The sequence below is a fragment of the Thunnus albacares genome, chromosome 3 (assembly GCF_914725855.1).
Source record: "Thunnus albacares chromosome 3, fThuAlb1.1, whole genome shotgun sequence".
Taxonomy (NCBI): domain Eukaryota; kingdom Metazoa; phylum Chordata; class Actinopteri; order Scombriformes; family Scombridae; genus Thunnus; species Thunnus albacares.
In genome coordinates, this window is record NC_058108.1 from 23,539,109 (window position 1) to 23,560,884 (window position 21,776).

Sequence of the window (21,776 nt, forward strand, 5' to 3'; positions counted from 1 at the left end):
TGTTGTTGAAGCTGTTTTATATGATTGCATCAATCAGTTCAGTTTGTATTTCACATTGTAAATGATTACATCATATTGTAATTGATGTGTCAGCAGTGTTTGTATAGTGATGCATTTAAGGAATAAAACATGAGATGACAGTTTTGCAAAAAATAAAGCTGGGAAGGAGGCTATGGATTGATGAGCCTCAGTAATCTGATGTATCCCACATTAAAAGAATCTAGAGTTTTATAACCGACCAGTCTGACGCATGTCGAGGTGTGTACGGTTATTTTGTGTCAGCCTGGTGTCATTTGCTTATAATTTGTGCGGCACTTCTCAAATCGGAGGCTGCAGATTTATCAACATATCTGTCCTGCTGCCTTCAGATGGCTGAAGGCAAATAATGAACTGAAGGAGAAAGTTTTCAGATATTAGAAAGCAGCTGTGGACAACAGATACTTGTAAGAATCACCCATATTGATTTATAGATAAATGCAACTACTTTGTCCAGCTTTGTTTTTTACCTTCCTGTTTCCCCTTTGCTCTACCTCGGTACAGGTGAAGACTTTATCAGAGGAGGCCACCAACAGGAAGGCCTTCATTGAATCTCTAAAGAGAAGACTGAGTGTGGCAACTACAGAGAAAAGCCAGTATGAGGCCTCATGTACAAAACTGAAGGAGGACCTGGAAAAAAAGGTTGGAAACGGCCACACTGCCAATTGTCACTGGGATTGAACGATATGGAACATTTGAAATGTTACATCAGCATATCATTTTGGAAAACATTTTTTATGTTTGTTTTGAATCATTTTGTGCCACAGCCTTTGAACAATAAGAGGCAAGTTCAATACAGTAACTGACCAGTGTAATTAACTCCTCTGTGCACATGCATGGTCAGATGTAAACAGCTTATCTCTCATCATATCAGATCATAGTTTCCATCTATGAAACACTCCAGTTGTAAATTTTCAGCTTTCTTCTTACATACAGTTAATTTAGATAGTTTCATCTTTTTGGACTTTTTCATTTTTTATTGTACAACTTTGAGTCATGGTGGTTTAATAAAACATTTTAAAAAGTGAAAAAATATATACAAATCCAATTAAAGTTATAAAACTGTGAAATTAAATTTAAAAAACATTTAAGACCATGTTTGGGAAAATACTTTCCGTTGACACTTGTATGTTAAGAACTTAAAGCCTACAGTATGTGTAGAATTTTGTGATAATAGCATCTTTAAAATTAATCTGATGACATTAGAATAAAGAGTAAATCCTGGTGAAATTTGGTGCAGTCTATCTGATGCCTTCAGGCCATTCTGGACCCTACCATTAGGTGTCGTCAGAAATTTCCAAATCCTATAATTACTTCAAAACTGGTCTTTAATGTAATTGCCACTAATGTTTCACAGACAGATGCAGATGTTCTACTTTTTGTAGGAAAAAAAAGATCATTTGCTTTCAGCTGACCAGTTCTGCTTGCTATTTTTCTTTACAGGAGCAGCGCATTCATGCCCTACAGGCTCGTGTGGGAGCCAGTGAGCAGGCTTTGGCTGCACTGGAACAGACAGCCACTGAGCAAATGGAGGGATTGACCCAGCAGAGCTCCCATGCCTTGGACAGGCTTCAGAGACAGCTAGGCCAGGCCTACTCCCAGCTGGAGCAGCTTCATTCTTTCATCAAGGTACTGTACTAAAGGGGTAAAGGGATCAAAGGCCATGAGTCCAGACTTTGTACAGTCAAATCATCTAACTCATTTTAAATCGGTATCATATGCCAGCACATCCTACGCCTTCCAATTATAATGATATCATGTGCGTCCACCACCTGCAAGGTTAGATGTAGGGGTCTCGGTGCATTGCGAAAGGTAAATGAAAACTGGCTTCTCGGACACAGAATGTCACCGCCCTCGTGGATCTGTGCCAACTAGATACTGTAGAGTAGGGCTCACCTCTGAGCATAACACCTTCTCTAGGGGCTGGACTGTCTATTTCCAGAGTTGCCCAGGCAGTTGTGGGAATACTCAAGAGCCCCAGTGAAGCGCCAGTGTCTTGCCATTTTCCCCAAAGAACAAGGAGGTTGCCTATATGTTACTATGTCATGGAGATGAAGGCTTGGACTTTTGCTTGTACTTATGTGAAGAACAGCAGTTCAAACTTCTTTAACACCTTCTTTAAGTCTCTGGTTGGGGAGTTCAAGTATCTCAGGGTGTTGTTTCCTTCTGGAAGGATAAAATGGCAGGAAATAGCAACTGAAATTTGTTACCTTCGCAGTTTTCTTTAAGATGAGAAGTTTGGATATCCAGTAGGGGTTCTGAGTAGAGCCATTGTTTTTTTTTTTGCATTGAAAAAAGCCAGATGAGATGGTTCAACTATCTGATCAGGATGTCTCCCTGTTGATGTATTTTTGGCATGTCTACTTGGGAGGAGACCCCGGACCCATAACACAGGGTTTACCCTTTACTCATCCCACCTGGCCTGGGGACGCCTCAGGATCACCCAGGAGCAGTATGTGGATGTGGCTAAGACTGCTTTACTTGGCCTGCATCCACCAAAACCACATCAAAAGATGAAGACATGGAATTGCAATGAAATGTGTTATTACGCATGTGCACTTTCTTCTAATGTATAAGGAGATAGAGGCCACCACCGTTAGAGTACAGTGTGCCCAGCGGGAATGGGTACTATTGTCTTTGTCTAGGCCTAATCCATCACCCTGAGGTGTGTTTGTGTGTCTTTGTCAGTCTATGTGTGTGTCTGGCAGAGACTGATAAAGACTGTCCATCAACTCTGTTCAGCTGACACCTGTCTATCAAAGGAGGAAAGGGCTTGGCAGAGATGGATAGTGGTGACAGTGTTTTTGCACACACACATAAATCAAGTGGCATATTATAGACACAGTTTAGTGGCAATTTTCCATAGCTTTCCTTAAGCAAGTATTTTCCTTGTACTGCTGAGGAGAATTCTAGGTGGATACGATTATTTTCAGCTTCATTTTCTAACCTCTGATTTCTTTCACACAACTAAACCTCTAACCTTTGTTCTTTTTTGCAAATTTGCAGCCTACACGCACATATACATATGCATACAATCTACATGTAACCTAAATATAGAAGCTGCATTACTTGCGAAAGCACAAACATATAGACACGCGTAGAAATACAGTTCACGTTCATATTACTCCTCTCCTCCATTCCCATAACCTTAGGCTGGTGGGGCCATTGTGTTGTTGTTGAGGATTCACATCATTGTTTGTCTCCCCCTGGCTCCTGTGATCCCCTATAAGAACACCAAGCCCTTTGATTGGACTGCCTGACGTCCGGAGGAGATTTACTCTTGTCATGTATTGATCAGGACCGGAGGGCTGCGCATGTGTGTGTGTGAGTGTGTGTGTGTGTCTTTATGAGCTTGTTTTTTTGTTCTTTGTGCCTGTATGTGCTGTGTGTGTGTATGTGTGTGTGTATATATTTGTGTGTGGAGATTTTTTTTATTGTGTGCCAGCAAACCCTTTGGCCCATGCACACGCCTCAGGCTGTAAGCACTGCTGTTGAACTGCTAAACAGTGGCCCTGCATGTAGTGACTACTCCACAACACACACACACACACACACACACACACACACTGAAGGTAGTTTTCTAGCACAGAATATTTAGGCTGGTCATCCCTGCTGAAAAGTACAAGATTTTGCACAGTTTGTTTAGTATCTTTTTTTCTGAATAGGAATGTATCAGTATTTTTTAATTACTTGAAAATGCTGTAGGTGTGGGAAATGCAGTACCCTACAACTATGATGTAACAACACATTTACCTGTGATTACCTGATATACGTTTCATATACACAACCCATTCTGTGAAAGGCGCCTACACGATTAAACATCCCACTCAAAATTGTAGGCTATCCAAACAATAAACAGCAGTTTTTGTAAATCAGTGCCTGAGTAATCTGACAAAATTAAAGCATTTTCTCCTTCCATAATGCTTCTTATGTTTTTGAATGGCCCTTTGTGTCCTCGTGTGTGAAGAGGTTCAGAGGTAGCTAGTTATTAAAGAGGATATCTTTTTAGCTGCTCATTTGATCCCCATCTCCATTCCCTAATCCTCGTCCTGTCTAAATTGGCCCTCTGGCTATAGTGATTGTGGTACTAGCCAGGCTAAGAGCTTTTAGCAAACACACACAGACACATACACATGTACACACACAACACTTTCCATGTATGTATTTGAATAACTCGTGCATGTGTGTGCATGTGTGCACGCTCGCATCCGCACTCCTCCTCCCTCCCTCCCTTTGTCCCTCCCAGGGCTGAGAATGAGTGATAAATTCACCCCTTAATCTCTTTCTGGATTATTCCACATGCAGGGTTTAGGTCAATTAAATGTAACCCTTGACTAGTGACAGTGAATACCTATTAGGCTGTAAATAAAAGAATAGGACCTCCGACTGTTAGTTAATGAGCTGTGTATTCCTTAAGGGTAAACATAGCTCTCACATCACCAAAAAGAGCTAAAGCTGCCTTCCTTTATCAGGAAATGGACAACGGTTATGATTTATGTGCTACTCAGTGCTACGCTGGTTATTTTACATCTACATGGAAGTAGTAGGCCACCTATGAAAATGGTTCTGCAGTGCTGACGATTTGAAATTTAATTGAATTAATCTGGTCACACTTCTGTTATCTAGAGGGCGTTTAAAGGGAATACTAGTCAATTTATGCATACCATTGTTTTTCTATTATTTTAATCTATGTGCTTTTTGTATAATGTGCTCGTGTTGGTTTTTTTACATGTCTCCTTTGAATTTCTACATGTCTGACCTCTGCATGTTCGTACAGTATACATTCAAACTTGCAAACAGACAAATAACACTCTACATATCGTCAGCTGCAAGCCTCCAACTACTCATCCAGGACTCTCTGTGAGAACCACCGCCGGCTTTGTAAACTGCACCTGGAATTAAGAGAGAGGAGTGTAGATGTTTGCCGCTATTCAACATTGTTCATGTGTGATTACCTGTGTTACTGTAATACACTTGAGTGTTTTCATATATATGTATGTGTGTGTGTGTGTACACACTGTACTTCTAACTTGCATGGTTACATTGTGTACTATCCAAGAGCAAGTTGTACTTTGTTTAGTTTTTTTTTGTTTTTTTTGTTTTTGTGTACTGTGAGTTCTCCTGTCTCTAGCTTTCCCTCATCTGACCATCTATTCCAAGGTCAGCTTTTCAGCAGGCTTACAAGGGAATGATACAGAAGATTATTGCCTCGATCAATAAGCTCAAAATGAAGCAAAGGGGAGTTTACTTTATTGACTTCCTCGTGTACAGTGGCAGTTTTAACATTTAATTGTCTCTCTGTATTTAGAGCAAACTCCCATTTAGTGCCCGACAACTGTGCCATCCCAGGCCTTCCTCGTCTCGCTTGCCATTCACTCGGGCACCATTTGAAACAGCCCCTCATAGCTTAATTATTAACAGTGTTATGCTGCCCTGTTGTACTGTGAGACATTCTGAAAGCAAATAAATAAATGAATGGCTGTATTTTCAGTAGCTCCCTGTCTTTCTCTCTCTGATGCATGATTCTGTGTCTGTGGAGATTTTAGCAAAACTTGGGGTGCGTTTGATATCAAAGCTGTGTTCCCTCAGCTTTCAATCGACAGGGCAACAAACCCTCAGGTCCACATTCCTACAAGGGAGCGTGAGGCGAAACCGAAGAGAATCTGAGTGTGTCAAACTCAATATTCCTCCATAATGTACTAGGCCTCTCTGGCGCATGCTTGATCAATTTCATTTATTCATCTGCCAGGCAGAGCTATCCCTCTTGTTTTTCTATATCCATTTCATCATCCTCCTCTTTTTTATTCCGTCTTCTCCTCCCCCTTCAGGCCCTGGCCAGTGAAATACTTTTAGACGTTCAAGAGGTCAAGCAGCAGTTGATGAAGAGGAGGAGGTTGAGGCAGGCCAATGCTGTGGCAGCAAAGGGCGGCCTCTCAGCCAAGTCTATGATCAAAGCCAAGTCCATCGCAGCTTCCATCCTCAATATGTCAGAGAATGATCTTGCAGACATAATGGACACTGACCAGGTAAGGCAAACGGACTGTGGGGTCAGCATTACAAACACTAACTTGATGATCCATATCAAGTCTAAATTATGCCCAGAGCACTCAGCATACCTATGAAAGATTTTCTGTACTGTAAAATTTATAAACATCCTAAAAGTTTTCATTGATTGCAATAGAGAAATCAGAAAGAAGTGGTCTCAGACTTTTGGACCCCACTGTATGTGTGTATATATATATACACACATACACACACACACGCACAAGTGACAAATTAAAGGAAAACCCAACATAAAGTGTCTTGGTATTGGGTTACCACATGCCGCCAGAACAGCTTCAGTGCGCCTTGGCATTGATTCTACAAGTCTCTGAAACTCTACTGTAGGGATGAACACCATTATTCTAAAAGAAATTCCCTCATTTGGTGTTTTGATGATGGTGGTGGAGAGTGCTGCCTAACACATCGGTCCAACATCTCCCATCAGGTGTTCAATTGGCTTGAGATCTGGTGACTGTGAAGGTCATAGCATATGATTCACATCATTTTCATACTCATCAAACCATTCAGTGACCCCTCGTGCCCTATGGATGGGGCCATTGTCATCCTGGATCAGGATGACAATGGCCATCAGGATAGAAATGTCATCATAGGATAAAGGTGATCACTCAGAACAAGTTTGTATTGATTTGCAGTTACCGTTCTCTCTAAGGGGACACGTGGACCCAAAAAATACCAGCAAAATGCCCCCCACAGCATAACAGAGCTACCAGATCCCCTCACTACAGGGATCAAGCATTCAGACCTGGACCAGTTTTCCCTTTAATTTGTCACCTATCTGCATATAGAAATCTGAAAAGTAGATCTTAGTTTTTTTTCACCTATATCTAACAATATTTAGCCTTGCCGGAAATCACTGCATCTGTCTGACCTTCTCTTATTGATAGGTAGATAGATGTAGTCAAGTACTGTAAGCAAGGCTGAACACCAAGTAATGTATTAAAGGTGAACCACACACCAGGGCATGTCGGTAATCAGTCGGAAAGTTACAGTACAGCAGAGAAGAATGTGGTTCCATGTTTAGAGCCAGTGTTCTTGCTCTAGACAAGATCAAAAACACCTGCAACACCTGTCAACTTGATCATAGATTTAATATGACATAAGCTGAAGAAGTTCAACTCTTTTCTCTCACCAGTCGTTGAACTGAAAATCCTTGCTATTGCCTGTTGTCTGCTTGCAGAAGTCTGAGTTTCGCACTCTTTTCCAAGTTGGTGGGCCCTTTCTCCACCATAGATCATACCCAGCCGTGTCATCAATTAGCAACCCCATGTTACAATCAACCTCCCATCCCCGGGGACTTCCTCCCATCTATCACAAGATGAGAGAGGGTGCATCAGGCACTTACTCACACTTGAAACCAATTTTAGCCCTTTGCAGCCCAGCTCCACCCAGGAGATGACAGGGAACAGTTTCTCACTTGACAAAAAGTCCCCCTCATCAGAGCTGAATCCTCTGTGGGTAAAATCACTCTCTCCTCAACACTTGTTTCCTCCACCGTATTAATGGCTGTTAATGGCGGGCTGCTTGGTGCCTTAACATGGTTGGTGTGTTTTTCCTGTTGTGTTATTGAACATTTGTAGATCACAGCACTGCTGAGAATGCAGGGACCCACCAGAGAATTATAATGTTGTGTCACAGAGTTGGTTTACGGTTTAGGTGCGTGCATGTGTTACCGAGTGAGAGTTTGAATATTAATGTCAGAAATAGATCCCAAGGGAAATGGCTTGTGTGTGTAAGTGGATGTAATGGAGAAACAAAGGCCATTTCATACTTGGGACTCTAGCTGGACATATTTAAAGACCTGAATGGTAGTTTGTGTCTATACGTAGATGTAACAAGATCAAAATCGACTCAAAATCAAGTGCACCTCACCTAAACCAGGTTGAACTGAAACTAGCTGTGAACATCAAAGTGAAATGGAACTACAGCATACGATACACTATATTTAGATTATCCGCAGTTCAAAATAAGGTCGGTTTGTGACACAATATTGTTAAATTTCTGTTAAATTTCTCTTTGTCTTACCCCCTCACTAAAAAACTGTAAGGAACGTTGTAACAATCTTTGTAGATTGTGTGTTTTTCTTTGGACTTGAGGACGTGACATGAGGTTATCAGGATGTCCTGGTAGTCTTCAACAAGTCCAACACACAGCAAGTGTATTCATTTATTCACTTGGTTGTGTGATACAAGTGTGCTGAATGAGAGCTTGGGGCTCAGTGGGACTTCTTTTACTTTTTGGTTTTACTTTTAAATGAGAATACTCAGTTGCCAACATAGCTATTTTCTTTAGTTTGGCAGATTTCTCTGTCAGCAATATTTGTTTTTAACATTTTAGGGCACAGGTACTTGCTTTTGAAATCAATGTATTTTTGAATTTCAGGCTTATTATAATTTTTAAATGAATTATTCTTGGTAGTGGTTATATTTTGGGAGAATTTTGGGAACAGATGGCCTTCATGTAATGCCCACCATCTTTTTCAAGGGCTACATATTTTCTTTCCTCCTGAGCATTAGTCTTGGTCGGTTGAAATGTACCTGCAAAAAATCTGATCTTTTCCTGGAGGTGTTTTACTGAACTGAAATTTGGTTGTGACTTGAGTGTTTGTGCAGTTTGTCATAGACAGTATAGCACCAAAAAAGAAAATACCCATGTTTTCAGAGATTTTATGGGAATGGGGAATTTGTTCACCTATTGTTTTTTTTTTTTTTTATTACATTGCTTTTCAAAGCTATTAAAATTATACAGAAACTTAAAGCTGCCCCATTACACACAAGCACATGCACACAAAATAAATGGGATGTACATTGATGCCGAGAAGTCTCGTAAGTGTTCTTAAACAGCAGCACCTACAGCACATATGTTCATACACATGTATCATACTGCACACTGTTATTTGCTTCTATCCACTCCATAGCGTGCAACAGAGGACCAGAGAGGGCCGACCAGCTCCAGGCTCCCTGGGCAACTTGTTGTGGAGTTAATGATCCAGATGTAATAAGGCTGTAATTGCCAGGCCAGTTTGTTTTGCACCTAATGTTAGATGGAGGGTCAGTGCTTTGTTATATATCTGCCAAGGGTAGACAATCACACTCACTCTCACGCACATACACTCTTTCACACAGCACGTTCATCTCTGAGGGAGCAGTCACAAGGAGGCCCCCTCCTCTCACCCTGCTTCTCTCTCTCACTAATATACCCCCTCCCCCTTGCTCTCTACCTACTTCTCAGTTACTCTAAGCACCAGTCACTAATTAGGCATACACTGAAATTAGCCTAGCCCCAGTGCTATCGCAAAGGATCACACCTAAGGTACCAGAAAGAAGGGGAAGCCCAAGGGGGAAACACATGCTTTTTTTTGTTTTAAAGATTATTTTTTCTGGCAGTTTGCCTTTATTTGTGAGTTAGTATAACAAGACAGGAAACAAGGGAAGAGAGAGGGGTGTGACATGCAACAAATATCAACCCTCCAGAAGCGGGTGATTGGGCCCTTGTAGACTTTGTTCATACATACTGTGACACATACATACGGCAGCGACTCTGAAGTGTTCACTGTTATCAGATCAAAGTTGCATGGATACTAGGCTGCAAGGGGATAAAATGTGCAATGAGACAGGACTTCAGACCTTATATTTATGGATATGAATGCAGAAATCTTAACTGTCCAAGCCTTCTCACTTAGTATCTTTCTGAATGATCCACTAGAAAAAGTATGCAATGTTTAGCACCTTTTATTACTGTGGATACATGATTAAAAACAAGACCAATGTAACCTGTTCTCTGGTCTCTCTTGAATGATAATATCAACTGCATACTGGTTTTCCTCAATAATCACACACACTGAAAATGAAATACTACAAGCTCAATTTGCACAGCCACATCCAGCTCCCTTGTTTAACCTTAACAACTCAATGAATGAACATTGCCACAGATGGTAGTCATAAAAACACATACACAGATAGTTTTTTTCCTTGTATGTTTCTGATCTAGTCACATGTCATGCAACATGTGTGCAGACAGATCCTTTAGATAAAAACATAGAGATAGACATTTAATACACACAGTTATACTCCCCATTACTTTGAACAGCGAAGTGTTTATAATGCTAATATTATTCTCAGCTGAAGATCCTTAAGACATAAGTGGTCAGATATTTTTCTTAGCAGGACAAATAAACCAACATTTGTCTCTCCGACTCACATCATTATTGCCATGAATACTGGATGATCTTCAGAGCACACTCTATGAAAGTTCACATAAAGTCTGCATGAGCCCCCTTGTGGACATGTCACTGGACAGACATTGCCACCCCAGACTACACAGGATTTTGCCTGTTAGGTCCACCAGTCTGCAAGCGCAGCTACACACATACATACACACACACACACACATACACACTTCCCCCTCCTGCCCTCCGTGTCCCTGTGAGGCAGTACAAGGCTCGTCACATCATTTCGAGCAGTAACACCTGGGGTTCGAAGTGAAGAGGTAGCACATTAGTGCTGAGGTGTACATGGCCACGCAATCGCTCTTCACCCTGTTCATTAGCAGTAACAAGGCTACCACTCTGTTAGGTCTTTATACATGAGTAGCATGCAAACGTATACTGGCATACCCAGCCACTGAGTCTCCAGAGAGCCTCCTCAAGGTCCTGGCTGGTGTGATGCTACAATTTTGCCCTCAAGCAGGAGGCTCACAGAAGCCAATGTTAAGATACAGTGGCAGATTCTCTCTAGAAACATCAAGTATCAAGCATATCTTTTAGTCTGACTCACTTGAAATTTTGCACAATTTATCCATCTACAAAACACTAATATTCCTAGAATTTAGTGTGGGTATTCTCTCTAAACCATGTGTATTTTTAGTCTCCATCCTGTCATCGAAATATATGTATTTGCTGTTGTGTTTTCAGGGAACAGAGGCCCGTTCAGAGAGTCCCAGAGACCAGGAGTGGCTGGACCACCTAAACCACATCCTCCAGCAGAAGGTCAGGCTCATCCGTCTGCATAATGATCACATAAGTTACTCGTTCCTACACACTCAGGAATGAGAACTTTAGTGATTATGTTTTTAACTTTTTTAGTTGTTGAGTTGGTCTTAGGTAAGGTATAGATTTGTCTGTCATGTCAAAAGGTAGAAATTTGGCTGAAGGTGAGAAAGTTTTTCTTTTTGAAGTTTATGGCAACAAAATAAAGTGGAGAGTGGTTCTTTCTCACAAAAAAGTATAACTCAAAAATGTGGGGAAAAAAACGTGCAGTGAATTAATTTCAAGTGGGATTATAATCTTTGTTGCTTTATACAAGTATAAAGGAGAATTGGTTACCACTCCACCACTGTTTCATATTATTAAAACAACCGGCTCTGTGTGGCCATGAGACAGAGCATCTCATTCTCTGCTACTCTCCTCTCTCTCAGTATTGTTGACATAAGAAAAGCTGCAATGGGAGAAGCGCAAATTGAAACATAAGACACAATACCACTTGACTGATTCCATCGCAAAGAAAATAATACATAGTTCCAACTGGGAGAAACATGGTTTTCTTCAACTGCACATTATTTAGTTCAAATTTTTTTTTGTTTCTTTTAGGCAGATGTTTACATTTATGTCACCAGGAGCTGAATGCTATTTTGTTAAAAGTAATTGTTGTTAATATGTTTTTTTACAGAACTTAAAAAGAAATGTTTTTTGATATATTAATTTTAGTTAGTTAGTTAGTTGTTAATGTATATTATAATAATAATAATCATTTTATGTTTCAATTCCATTTTAGAATTGAATGATAATTTTACTCAATGTACCTAAATACAAATAATTAAAATGCCAAGAAGTTTTAGGCACTTTTTTAGTACAATTGAATGTAGCCTTGATTTTTTTTCATGCTGGTGTTTGAATTTCCATAATGGTTTGGCATTTTTGTCTAGATGCCTGTCACACCAGTTATTTTAGTCTAACATTTTAGATTGTCAGTCCTCAGTGTAGAAAGATTTGGGTACCAGTTGCTCCAAAATACAGTAATTGGATGAATTTTAGTTTCCACTCCAACATGTTCTTCCCCAGTGTTTGACAATTACAACGATGCAAAAGATAAAACAAAGAAAAGTGACTCCATCCTCACTGTGTGTTTGAGTCTTTGTGTGCACAGCCACTCATCTGTGAGTGCTCTGCTGGAGCTTTACTCAAGTGCTGTCAACGTCTGCTTGCTGTGATATGTGTATGATTGAGAGTGTCGAGTGTGTGTGTATGTGTGTCTTGTCTGTGTTCTTGTCAGCGGCTGCCGCAGGCACTCATGCGTCGCCTCCGCACCACGACACACACCAGACACTGTTCTCTTGTTCCCCAGATCTTCTTCTGACCTTTCCACCTTCCTCTCCCCCTCCTACACTAACACACACACACACACACACAACACTCTATTGAATCCATGTTTTTCCCTTCTAGCTGGACAGCTCTCAGTCCCTGTTCTCTGTCTCTCTCTGCCATCCTCCACTGTCCCGCATTCCTCTCTCTCTCTCTCTCTCTCTCTCTCTCTCTCTCTCTCCCTCTCTCTCTCTCTCTCTGGCTCAGACCCCGAGGCAGCTTGTTAGTGGGGAACTAAATATTGATTTGGCGGGCCTGTCGATGCCGGGAGAATGAGCTAGTGTCCACCAGAGACCTCGGCACCGGCAGCCTGCTATCGACGTTTTCCGTGGGCAGAACAGGGGTGGTGGAGGGGGGGTGGGTGGGCTGGAGCTGGTGTGGGGAGTGGAGGAGGAGGAGGAGAAAAGCGGAGTATGACAAGGCTGAGACTTGCCCCCAGGTCCCTGTGGGGACCACTGGGACCATCCCAGTCATCCCCCCCTCACTGCAACAGACTTTTTCTATCCCCTTTCAAGTCCATCTTGTTCTCTTTTTTATTTATTTATTTATTTCAAATTTTTCCTCTTCTCTCTATCTTGCAGTTTCCTCGTTGTCTGTTTTTTAAAAGCGTAGTGTCGTATCAAGGGGACTGGCATTAGGCTTTATCTCTGCCTGTGTCCCTTGTACATATTTGTCTCATTTTTCTGAGGGGCTAGAGTGACATCTCACCTGCTACGAGGCCCCTATGAAGACAATATTTGAGACTGCGCTTGGGTTAGGTGGCTCTCCTAATGCGATGGTTTTAAAACCACAAAGATAAGGTGCTTATACAACACATGTCCACTGATTCTGAGAAGTGAGTGTTTCTTTAGTGAGAGAATACACTTCAAGAACTCTCATACTGTACCCTTATGGCTTCACTACTCTCTGTCATAGCTTCACCAAGCAGAACATCTGTGAAGTGGAATGGCCTGGCCTGTCACCCTGCCCGTGACACTAATAACACACTCCCCTAATAGTGATATGGTCTTACCTCCGAGCTACACTCACACACACTTCTTCGGATAAAAAGACACAGAGACAGAAATAGACCCAGTGAAAGGAAAAGATGAGAGAGAGATCCATGTCCTTAACTGGCTGGCTGTCACTGAAAGAGGATGAGGATGTGTCCATCTTTGCGTGTGCGCATGTATGTGTGTGTGTGTGTGTAACTCTGAGTATGTGTACATATTCGTGTGTGTGCATGTACACTCTTACAACAGTCTCATCTTGTCACTGTCAGTGCCTAATGGAGCTGCCAGGGGGACAGCACTTTATTATCTCAGTGGCCCTGTCAATAGCAAACCCATCACTCACTCAGTGTGTGTGTGTGTGTGTTTGTGAAAGTGATACGTATGTGTGTATCTGTGTCTCTGTGTGTGGGCCATTGTTCGCCATCACTGTCATGTACTACGACATGTCAACATAACGAGAAAGAGAGACATCCACAACACATCGGCAAATAGTGAGTTGTTGAGATATGTGACTGCGTATGTGTTGAGTTACGGCTCCCTTCATACCAAAGAAGTGGCATAGATTTCCGGAGCCGCCTCACCGCTGCCCCACATGTCCACTCAAAACCAAATGAAACATTGCATTCATTTCCTAGTTCCTCACCTCCACTGGTGAGTTAATGAAATCAAACCCTACGCCTGTCAGTAGAGAGCCACCATAAGCAGCGCTCCGTTGCCAGGATCGAGGGACGGTGCTATCCAATAATCATGAGCAGGCCAGGGGGTGTACTGTATGGCTCCACCGCAACCCACCATGAATAAGGCCAGCAGTGAAGATGGAGTGTCCATGTGGGCCATGGGGTCCAGGCACCGGCCCGGGGAAGCATTGATTTAATTGCCTTTGGTTTATTTGTGGAGTCCTAATTATTGACTGGAGGTAGAATTTAATGGGCCAAGTCTTTATGAAGACAGGGAAATGACTGGCTTCTGCTGCTGGCCAATAATGAACAGGAGGAGCGTGTGCATGCAAGCGTGTGCACATGCACGCAAACACTCACGTTCCCTCCAGATCATTTTTCAGACTCATTTTGTACACACACATACCCATCTCAAGCCTCATGACAGCATAATAACATTTAAAAAGTCATTGACTCTGTTGATTTCTTTATGAGAGGACAGCGGTTTGGTTTACTGGTATGGGGTGGCGCTGAGGGCCTGCTAATATTTACCTCACAATCACACCCCGGGGAGACGTACAAGCATCACTTCTTATCAGCCTCCAAACTATAACAAGCTGGTGAACATTAAGACAGTAGTAGAGACAGGCCAGACCAATCTGGACTGGACTTGATATAAAACATCAAAGGCGTTTATGGATGGACTACAAGGCTCAAATAATTCCTATAATTTCAAAACCTTATTGAACTTTGGGGAGAGTCTGCTGTAGCTCATTCCTACAGCGCTAAATGGCATCATTTATCTAATGTTAACAGACTTTATTCATGTCACTTTTTGTCAAGGTGTCTCGCCCTATTGGTACTTCCCTAGAGCATTACATCATTAACCCTCTGTATTAAACATATCAAAGACTTAGTGCCTCACAGTGCTAATGTACTGAGAAACTTTTCTATTGTTGTCTGCGCTGGCAGGGTGAGTGGTAGTGTGTTGTGTTGTGTGGCTCATTATGCCTCTGTAATGACAAGGAACAGCTCTGAGTCCCACACTTCTCTCTGAAGGAAAGTGACTCTAATTAAGCCTCATTTAATGATTGAGCTAATTAAATCAGCCACTCTTTTTTCGTCTCTGTGAGCGTGTTTGTATGTGTGTGGAGGGGACCCGAGCCGAGCCTTTGTACTGTAAATATGTCACTGGAACAGTGGCGGGGTCTAGGAGGGGGATTCCCAAGAGGAGGCTGGTGTTAGAGTTGTTGTTAATACCAGAGCTCACTGTGACTTATTCTTATGTTCAATTAGTATTTCATATAAATAGAAATGGCAAATAAAGCTTGTTGGTGCTGTTTCTTTGTCATTAAACTGTTTGGGTGGTTACTTAACACAGCAACTACAGTATAGAAAACATTTCAGCACATTTCAGGAGGTTAGAGTCGCTGGAATAAGCCAGGTGAAGAATCTTATTATTATTCTTTGACACATGAGGCTATTTTGGAGTTTTAAGGTTACTGCCAGTCTGATTGCACCCAAGGGTAGACCTCTGGAGCACAGAGGGCTTCCCCTCTTTGAGTCACTGTAGCACAGAAAGAGAATTAATGATGAAAGTGGACATTTCCTTACTGAATACATGGCTGCTGCTTTATTTTTATTGAATCCCCTCATGTCACTAATAAAAAAATGGGGGGTGGCAATAATTTTTAACATTTTCTTGTATTGTGTGTGACAGTTTGCTGCATGCACAGCCACTTTTGTTGATCGTAACTGCTTCCCAGTACATTACCCTGGCCAATGAGCTGTGCTGTTAATCGCGGGTATGTTCTTGATTGCTGAATTCTACCTAAAGGTTGCATCTCTTTTGTATGGATATCACCTTTCTATATTTAAACCCCAGTGGTGCCTGAATCACCTCCTTTTCACACCTAATGAGTAGGAACCTGAAACAAAGACCCGGTGCTTTCCTGTGTTTAATCTAGGGTGTATTTAGGTCAGATCCCTAACAAATGCATGTTGCGCACTGAAATGATGTTTCCAAACAACGTATCAAGAAAAGGAGAGATTTTTAATTACAGTATTTGTGGCCCCAAGTGTCCAATTCCCTTTCATATCAGTCTCTAGTGGCCTAAAGGGGAGAAAAGAGAGGGATCTGCTCCGCTGCAGGGGTAGGTAATTACGAAGGAGAGAGAGAGAGAATAGGCTTGTCGGTGCTTTAGTGGTATTCTTACCTGAGCCCCTCTTTGCAAATGTGACATATTCATTATCGGAGATAATCAAATGCAAGACTTTTTAGTATGGTGCCTTTGTGCTTTGGCTTTTTTTATCTATTTATCATGTTGTTGTTGTTGTTATTCCCCCGTTTGATAAATTTGATTTTCAAACAAAAGTGAGAAGATCAAAGATCAAAGAGCTGTTTTTTCCCCTCTGTGATAAAACTACTGTAACTACTTCTCCCTTACCTTGAATAGTGGCCTAGATTGGAGACTACTCATGAACCAGGGACAGAGATTTATATCAGGAATCCTTCACCATACTGAAAAAGCTCCTGTCATACCAGCCAGATCAGAAACCTCACTTTGCTCTTGTTATTATGAAATTTAAGACGTAGTATACATCCTTGTTTAACACAGCAAAGATATACAACAAGTTACAATGTAGTTACAAGTATACAGGTACACACTTCTTCTGACATCCAAATGTCGTTTTTATAGGAGAAGATTGTAGTTAAATTAAGTAAGAGCATCTGATTGTGACAGTTATATATAACTATTGATACTGTTGGATGTTTAACTAGTGAATAACTTGGTGAGAGTATGCAGAAATTTGGATGATGTGTACCCCCTTATGTCTCTTTTAGGCTCTCTGATTCCTCCTCCCTCCTCATTCTTACTCATTTAGATATCCAGCATCCTGACACAATCTCTACAACTACTCACAAATTGGGCCCTTGGAAATAATTGCACTAACCCGTTCCGAGGGAGAAGACAAAAGAGCAGGAATGATCGATCTGTTAAGAAAAAAAAAAAGTCAGTGTGTGTAATGCCACTACCAGACAATGGTCACTGGAGTGCTGCAACTTTGAGCTGCTCCTTGCCTTGAGGTGTGCCCCAGGCTATCGAATAGCAATGTCATTTAATTGGCTCATAAAAACACCTTTTGCTTGCAGCCCCTGTCCTTGTCTTCACAGACACACACACATATATACACACACACACACACATGTCAGTGTCAGTGGCTTTACATGTCAGTTCACTTCTAAAACATGTTCATGAAATCATACCTAGACAAAAGGTCTGCTCTGCAGGGCCTGTTGAATAGTAATAGGTGTGAGTTAGCATTGCTTAATGCTACAGTAGCTATTTTAGTGTTGCCAAGGGGGACAGGGTCTCTTGCAAAACAGTGGTTGTGTTGCTTAGCGCTGGTGTTGGTGCTGGCCAGCTCTGCCAAAGGGGACAGGGGGCCAGCTAAATCAACTGTAGCATAACATTAGTGCCAGTTCCTAACACTGCCTTAAGCAGCCCAGGGGATCCAGCGGAGCAGCTGCATCACAGCTTACCTCCAACCAGCCTGCAGGGTATCGGTCCCCAGCAAATGTGGCAGTTAGATGAAAGGGAATGAAAGCCCTGCTTGTCCCGTTTGTGAGCCTGTGCGTGAGTGTTTCCTTTTGCTTGCTGGTGCCAGAATCTTCCGATGTGAGTCACACACCAGTGGGAGACGAATCAGAACGAGAGGTATTTTATCAAACGTCATTTATCTACCAAGAGACCAAAAAGTCTTCTCACTCTCATAAACATCGCCTTATAAAGATGTTTATCCTGTCATGCCTCTGCAGATACACTTTGCACTTTGTTTTTGATTTCTCATGAAGGAATTGAAAGCAGCTTCTGTCTTTCTTACTTTTAGCATCTTAAACCTTAGTGATAAAGCATCTTAGTGATAAGGTTTATCTAGATCATGTTTACCTGCTAGTGTTGTTTACTCTTATTCCCATATCGGTTCTTTTAATGATCCAGTCTCCCTCATTGCTGTCCCATTGAGCCCTGTGTTGTGGCTGTGTCTCTATTTTAGTGGGTTTGTTTGCATAGTTAGTGGCTCTAAGTGCAATTAGCTGATTAGGAAATTGTGTGTATGTGTGTGCGCCTATGTGAGTGTGTGTGTATGTGTCTGTGAGACAGAGAGAGTGAATTCTCCCAGGAGGACAGATGCAGAGGGAGATGTCTCAGCAGTTACTTTAGTGTAGTGGTTCTCTGAGGAATAGCGCTGTGTGTTTGATGCATCTAGTGCTGCTGGAACTGACTCCCACTGCACACATGCTCAAGTGGGCACATACACACACTTCCCAGCAAACAGGGCCTTGTGTTCCCTGCTCCTGTTACCTTTAATGAAGAAGAGAGAGGTTTCAAGGGGCAGGGGGACTGTCCGTGCATTTGTGTGTGAGTGAGTGAGTGTGTGTGTGTGTGTGTGTGTGTGTGCGTGTGTGCGCGCATGTGTTGAAAGCACTGTATGAAGTTCTCACTCACCAGACATATTGGAAATTGATAAGATGATGGTTTCAAATCACATCACAGACTTTTGCTGTGTCCTTAAAACATGTCAGCTGTGGACCTAATTCCAATATGTTGTGTGAGTTTGTGTTATTCACTTCAAAGCAACATGATACCTCGTATTCCTCTGGTGCAGATGTTATACAGCTGAGTTCATTGCAGCACTTCAGACTTGTGTCAGCCTGTTTTTCTGTGTATGGTTCAATACCTTATAGTTTCACATTCTCTTTTAAGAGATAAAAAGTGAAAGATTTTATGATATTGAAGTCACTATTTTCAGCTTGGCCTGTCCACTTCTCATCTCTTGCCATGTAACTTGGGAAGTTGCTCAGGGAATGAATTTGTTTCCCTCGCTTTAAAAAGGCGCTTGTAAAAAGCTGCACATACTTGAAGTGAATATTTATGGGTGATACAGTATGAATGCTTGCCTTTGATCAGGCGCCCTAATGACCATAAAATCCTTGTGTCGATTCAGAGGAAAAACAAAATTAGCCAGAGTTCTGAGGAAAAGCCTGCCCACCTCTTTATTTTTACCTTTCCATCGTTTCCATGACAACAACTAAGCAAACACCTATAGAAAGTTCCTTCATACACAACCTTTTATAATCCTTTATGATTAAGTGGACATCAGTTCTCGTTACTTTCCCAGCATAGATGCAGTCCAGTAAAAACACAATACTGTAAATGTCCTTAGTGATGCCCAAACTGTTTTAATAATGGCTCGAGGAATGTCTGCTGAAAAATGATCAACTGAGGCTTCTGGGCAAAGCACAGTGTCTCCTCAGGTACTCCAAAAAAGGCAATGGTCCTGCACTTGATACTTAGGAATCATAAATTACCACTGATTGAGAATAGATACTTACAAAAAATAAGGTGTGGAATAAGCTTTTGAAACTACTGCTGTATAGCCTGTTTTGTGAAGTGCTTTGTCAAAACACTCAACATGGACGGTCCCTCAAAAGTTTCACAAGTCCTCAGGCCACATCTGAGGTTCTCTTGTTTCACTCACAAAACCGCAAATAGGCTCTCTGAAAAGCTGCCAGGTGTCAAAAATCAGACTTTTTTTAAACAGTGGTGCGTTTGTGTGTTTTCCTCATTTTCTCTAACCCTTTCTACCACCGCCCCCACACCCCTTTTCTATCCTTCCCCTCCCCTGCAGATCCCCTCTGCCGGCCAGCTAATGGAGGCTGTGCGCGTGAAGATGAAGGAGAGGAAAGTGCTGACAGAAGAGCTGGCCACGCTCGCAACACCAGTCAGCGAAAAAGCCTGACTCCCTGGGCTGAGGCTGGGAAAACTGTCATCCTCTTCTTTCCCCACCCCACCCCCCTCTTCTCTCTCTCTCTCTGGTTCCTACTCAGTGGGAGCCGGGCTGAGCCAAGCTGAGCCGGGGCAGCAGAACCAATATTTGTGAGAAAAGCGCTGTCGACTCACTCTGGGCCACTGTCTCAACACAGCAGCCCAGCTTTTGTAAATGAGCCCTCGACATCTGTGTTAGTGCTCAGTGCGCTATGTCTATCAGACAGGGCCCTTTAGCGCCAAGCTAATTTACAGTGCAGCCACTCTCCCCCACTCTCAACGCAGACCTGGGGTGATAAGGCAAATGCTTACGTTAATGTTTAAGTTAGGCTTTTTTTCTGTTTTCTTACCTCACCCCCTAATTTATTTGGCACCTCAAGGACCTTAGGGTGCAGGGACTTGACCTAGCATTGCCAAGTCGACACTTTGAGAAAGTCAAGAGTGCAGCACAGAGCAGAATATTCACTGTAAGGGGCTAGATCCATTTATCAGACCTGATACTACAGTACTCTCAGAGACCCTGTGCAATGACTGAAGCCAATGATTTTTATTCATCAAATGCACTACAAGTATTTATCTCTGAAGGAAGATTCTTAAAATACTTGTTATAACTTCTACTCTGTAAATATTTGTTCCGTTGATAATTTAACAGGCAATTATGTTAAATGTGAATGATTTTCTTATAAAAACTTCCTCTTAATAAAAACCAGTTTCACCTATTTTTGTCTGTATTTTGTTCTTCAGAGACTGTATTATTGTTGGGAATTTCCTGGTCCTGTTAAATGTCTAAATGTTCTCTTGTTCCAGCAGTTCAAAGGACTGTCAGTCAGTCTGTGTTGGCGACTGAGGATGTTCTGGCGGACAGCAGGGTTCTCACACCTCTCTCCTGATTGACAGCTGACTGTTGGCATGGTTCCTGTCTGTAACAAGTGACCCCCGCTGTTGACATCATTAACAAGGGTCCACATGAGCATACGCACACGCACAGAGCACAGCGCAGCACAGGGGTGTATTGGAGGAGTGGTTGCATCCTTGACATAGCTACCTCCAACCCCTTTTATCTGTTTCTCTGTTCCTCCATCTCTTATTATTCATTTTGAATATTAAACCATGATCCTGGTCTCCACTGTCCTTGAGTTGGCATCCTACACAAGAGACCACACACTCCTCCCATCCATTTTCTTAGTCCTTTTTTTTTTCTACCTCTCCTAGCTTTTGTTTTCCTCTTCACTACTTTCCTCCTTTCTTTTTATTATGTATAATTAACAATGGTGTGAAGAATCCTCTGTTCAGGAATTAAAAAGAAATAATTTCACTTTTTAATCCCCCTCCCTTCTCAAATATATGCTAATGATGTCGTTTTCCTTTATCTTTTTATAATAAAGGATTAGGCCAGGACTGTCTCTAGCTGCAACTCGGGGACCAATTTAGCTGGGATCCAGGAGAGACAAACCCTGGTGGTTAATTACCATTCATTAACATAGTTTGCATCTTTTCTTCTTCTCCAATACCCAGGAGCCAGCTATTGTCAATATTTGTCCCATATAAATTTCTGCAGTTTTTTTTCCAGTCACTGTCCTCCAGCGTAATGCAGCTAATGACAAACATTAATAACTCAGAGAAATCCGGTGGCGCAGTGGGTATAGAAAAGCAAAGCATCGGTGCCACGCAAATTATCTCTCAGCCCCCACCCCTTTGCCGTCTGACTGTCTCTATTTCTCTCTCTTCCTTTTAGTGTGTAATGCATAGTCAACATGTTTGCTTGCTGAGCCCCACCATCCGGCCTCGGCTGACACACTCATGCTATTTCTGTGACATATTCAAATGCGGGCCCCCTTAGCTGGTA

The 21,776-nt window shown here is 42.0% G+C and overlaps 1 protein-coding gene across 3 annotated transcripts in view; it reads left to right on the forward strand.

The window, feature by feature from the left end:
- cntln (centlein, centrosomal protein) overlaps window positions 1-20,649 on the forward strand; it is a 94,472-nt gene extending 73,823 nt beyond the window's left edge. For all 3 annotated transcript variants that reach the window (XM_044347111.1, XM_044347110.1, XM_044347112.1), the window contains exons 23-27: window positions 541-678; window positions 1,480-1,665; window positions 5,865-6,062; window positions 11,009-11,083; window positions 19,794-20,649. In XM_044347111.1, coding sequence (XP_044203046.1) covers window positions 541-678; window positions 1,480-1,665; window positions 5,865-6,062; window positions 11,009-11,083; window positions 19,794-19,904 — 708 coding nt within the window. In that variant the 3' untranslated portion in view covers window positions 19,905-20,649. The remainder of the gene's footprint in view (window positions 1-540; window positions 679-1,479; window positions 1,666-5,864; window positions 6,063-11,008; window positions 11,084-19,793) is intronic.
- Window positions 20,650-21,776: the final 1,127 nt, after the last annotated feature.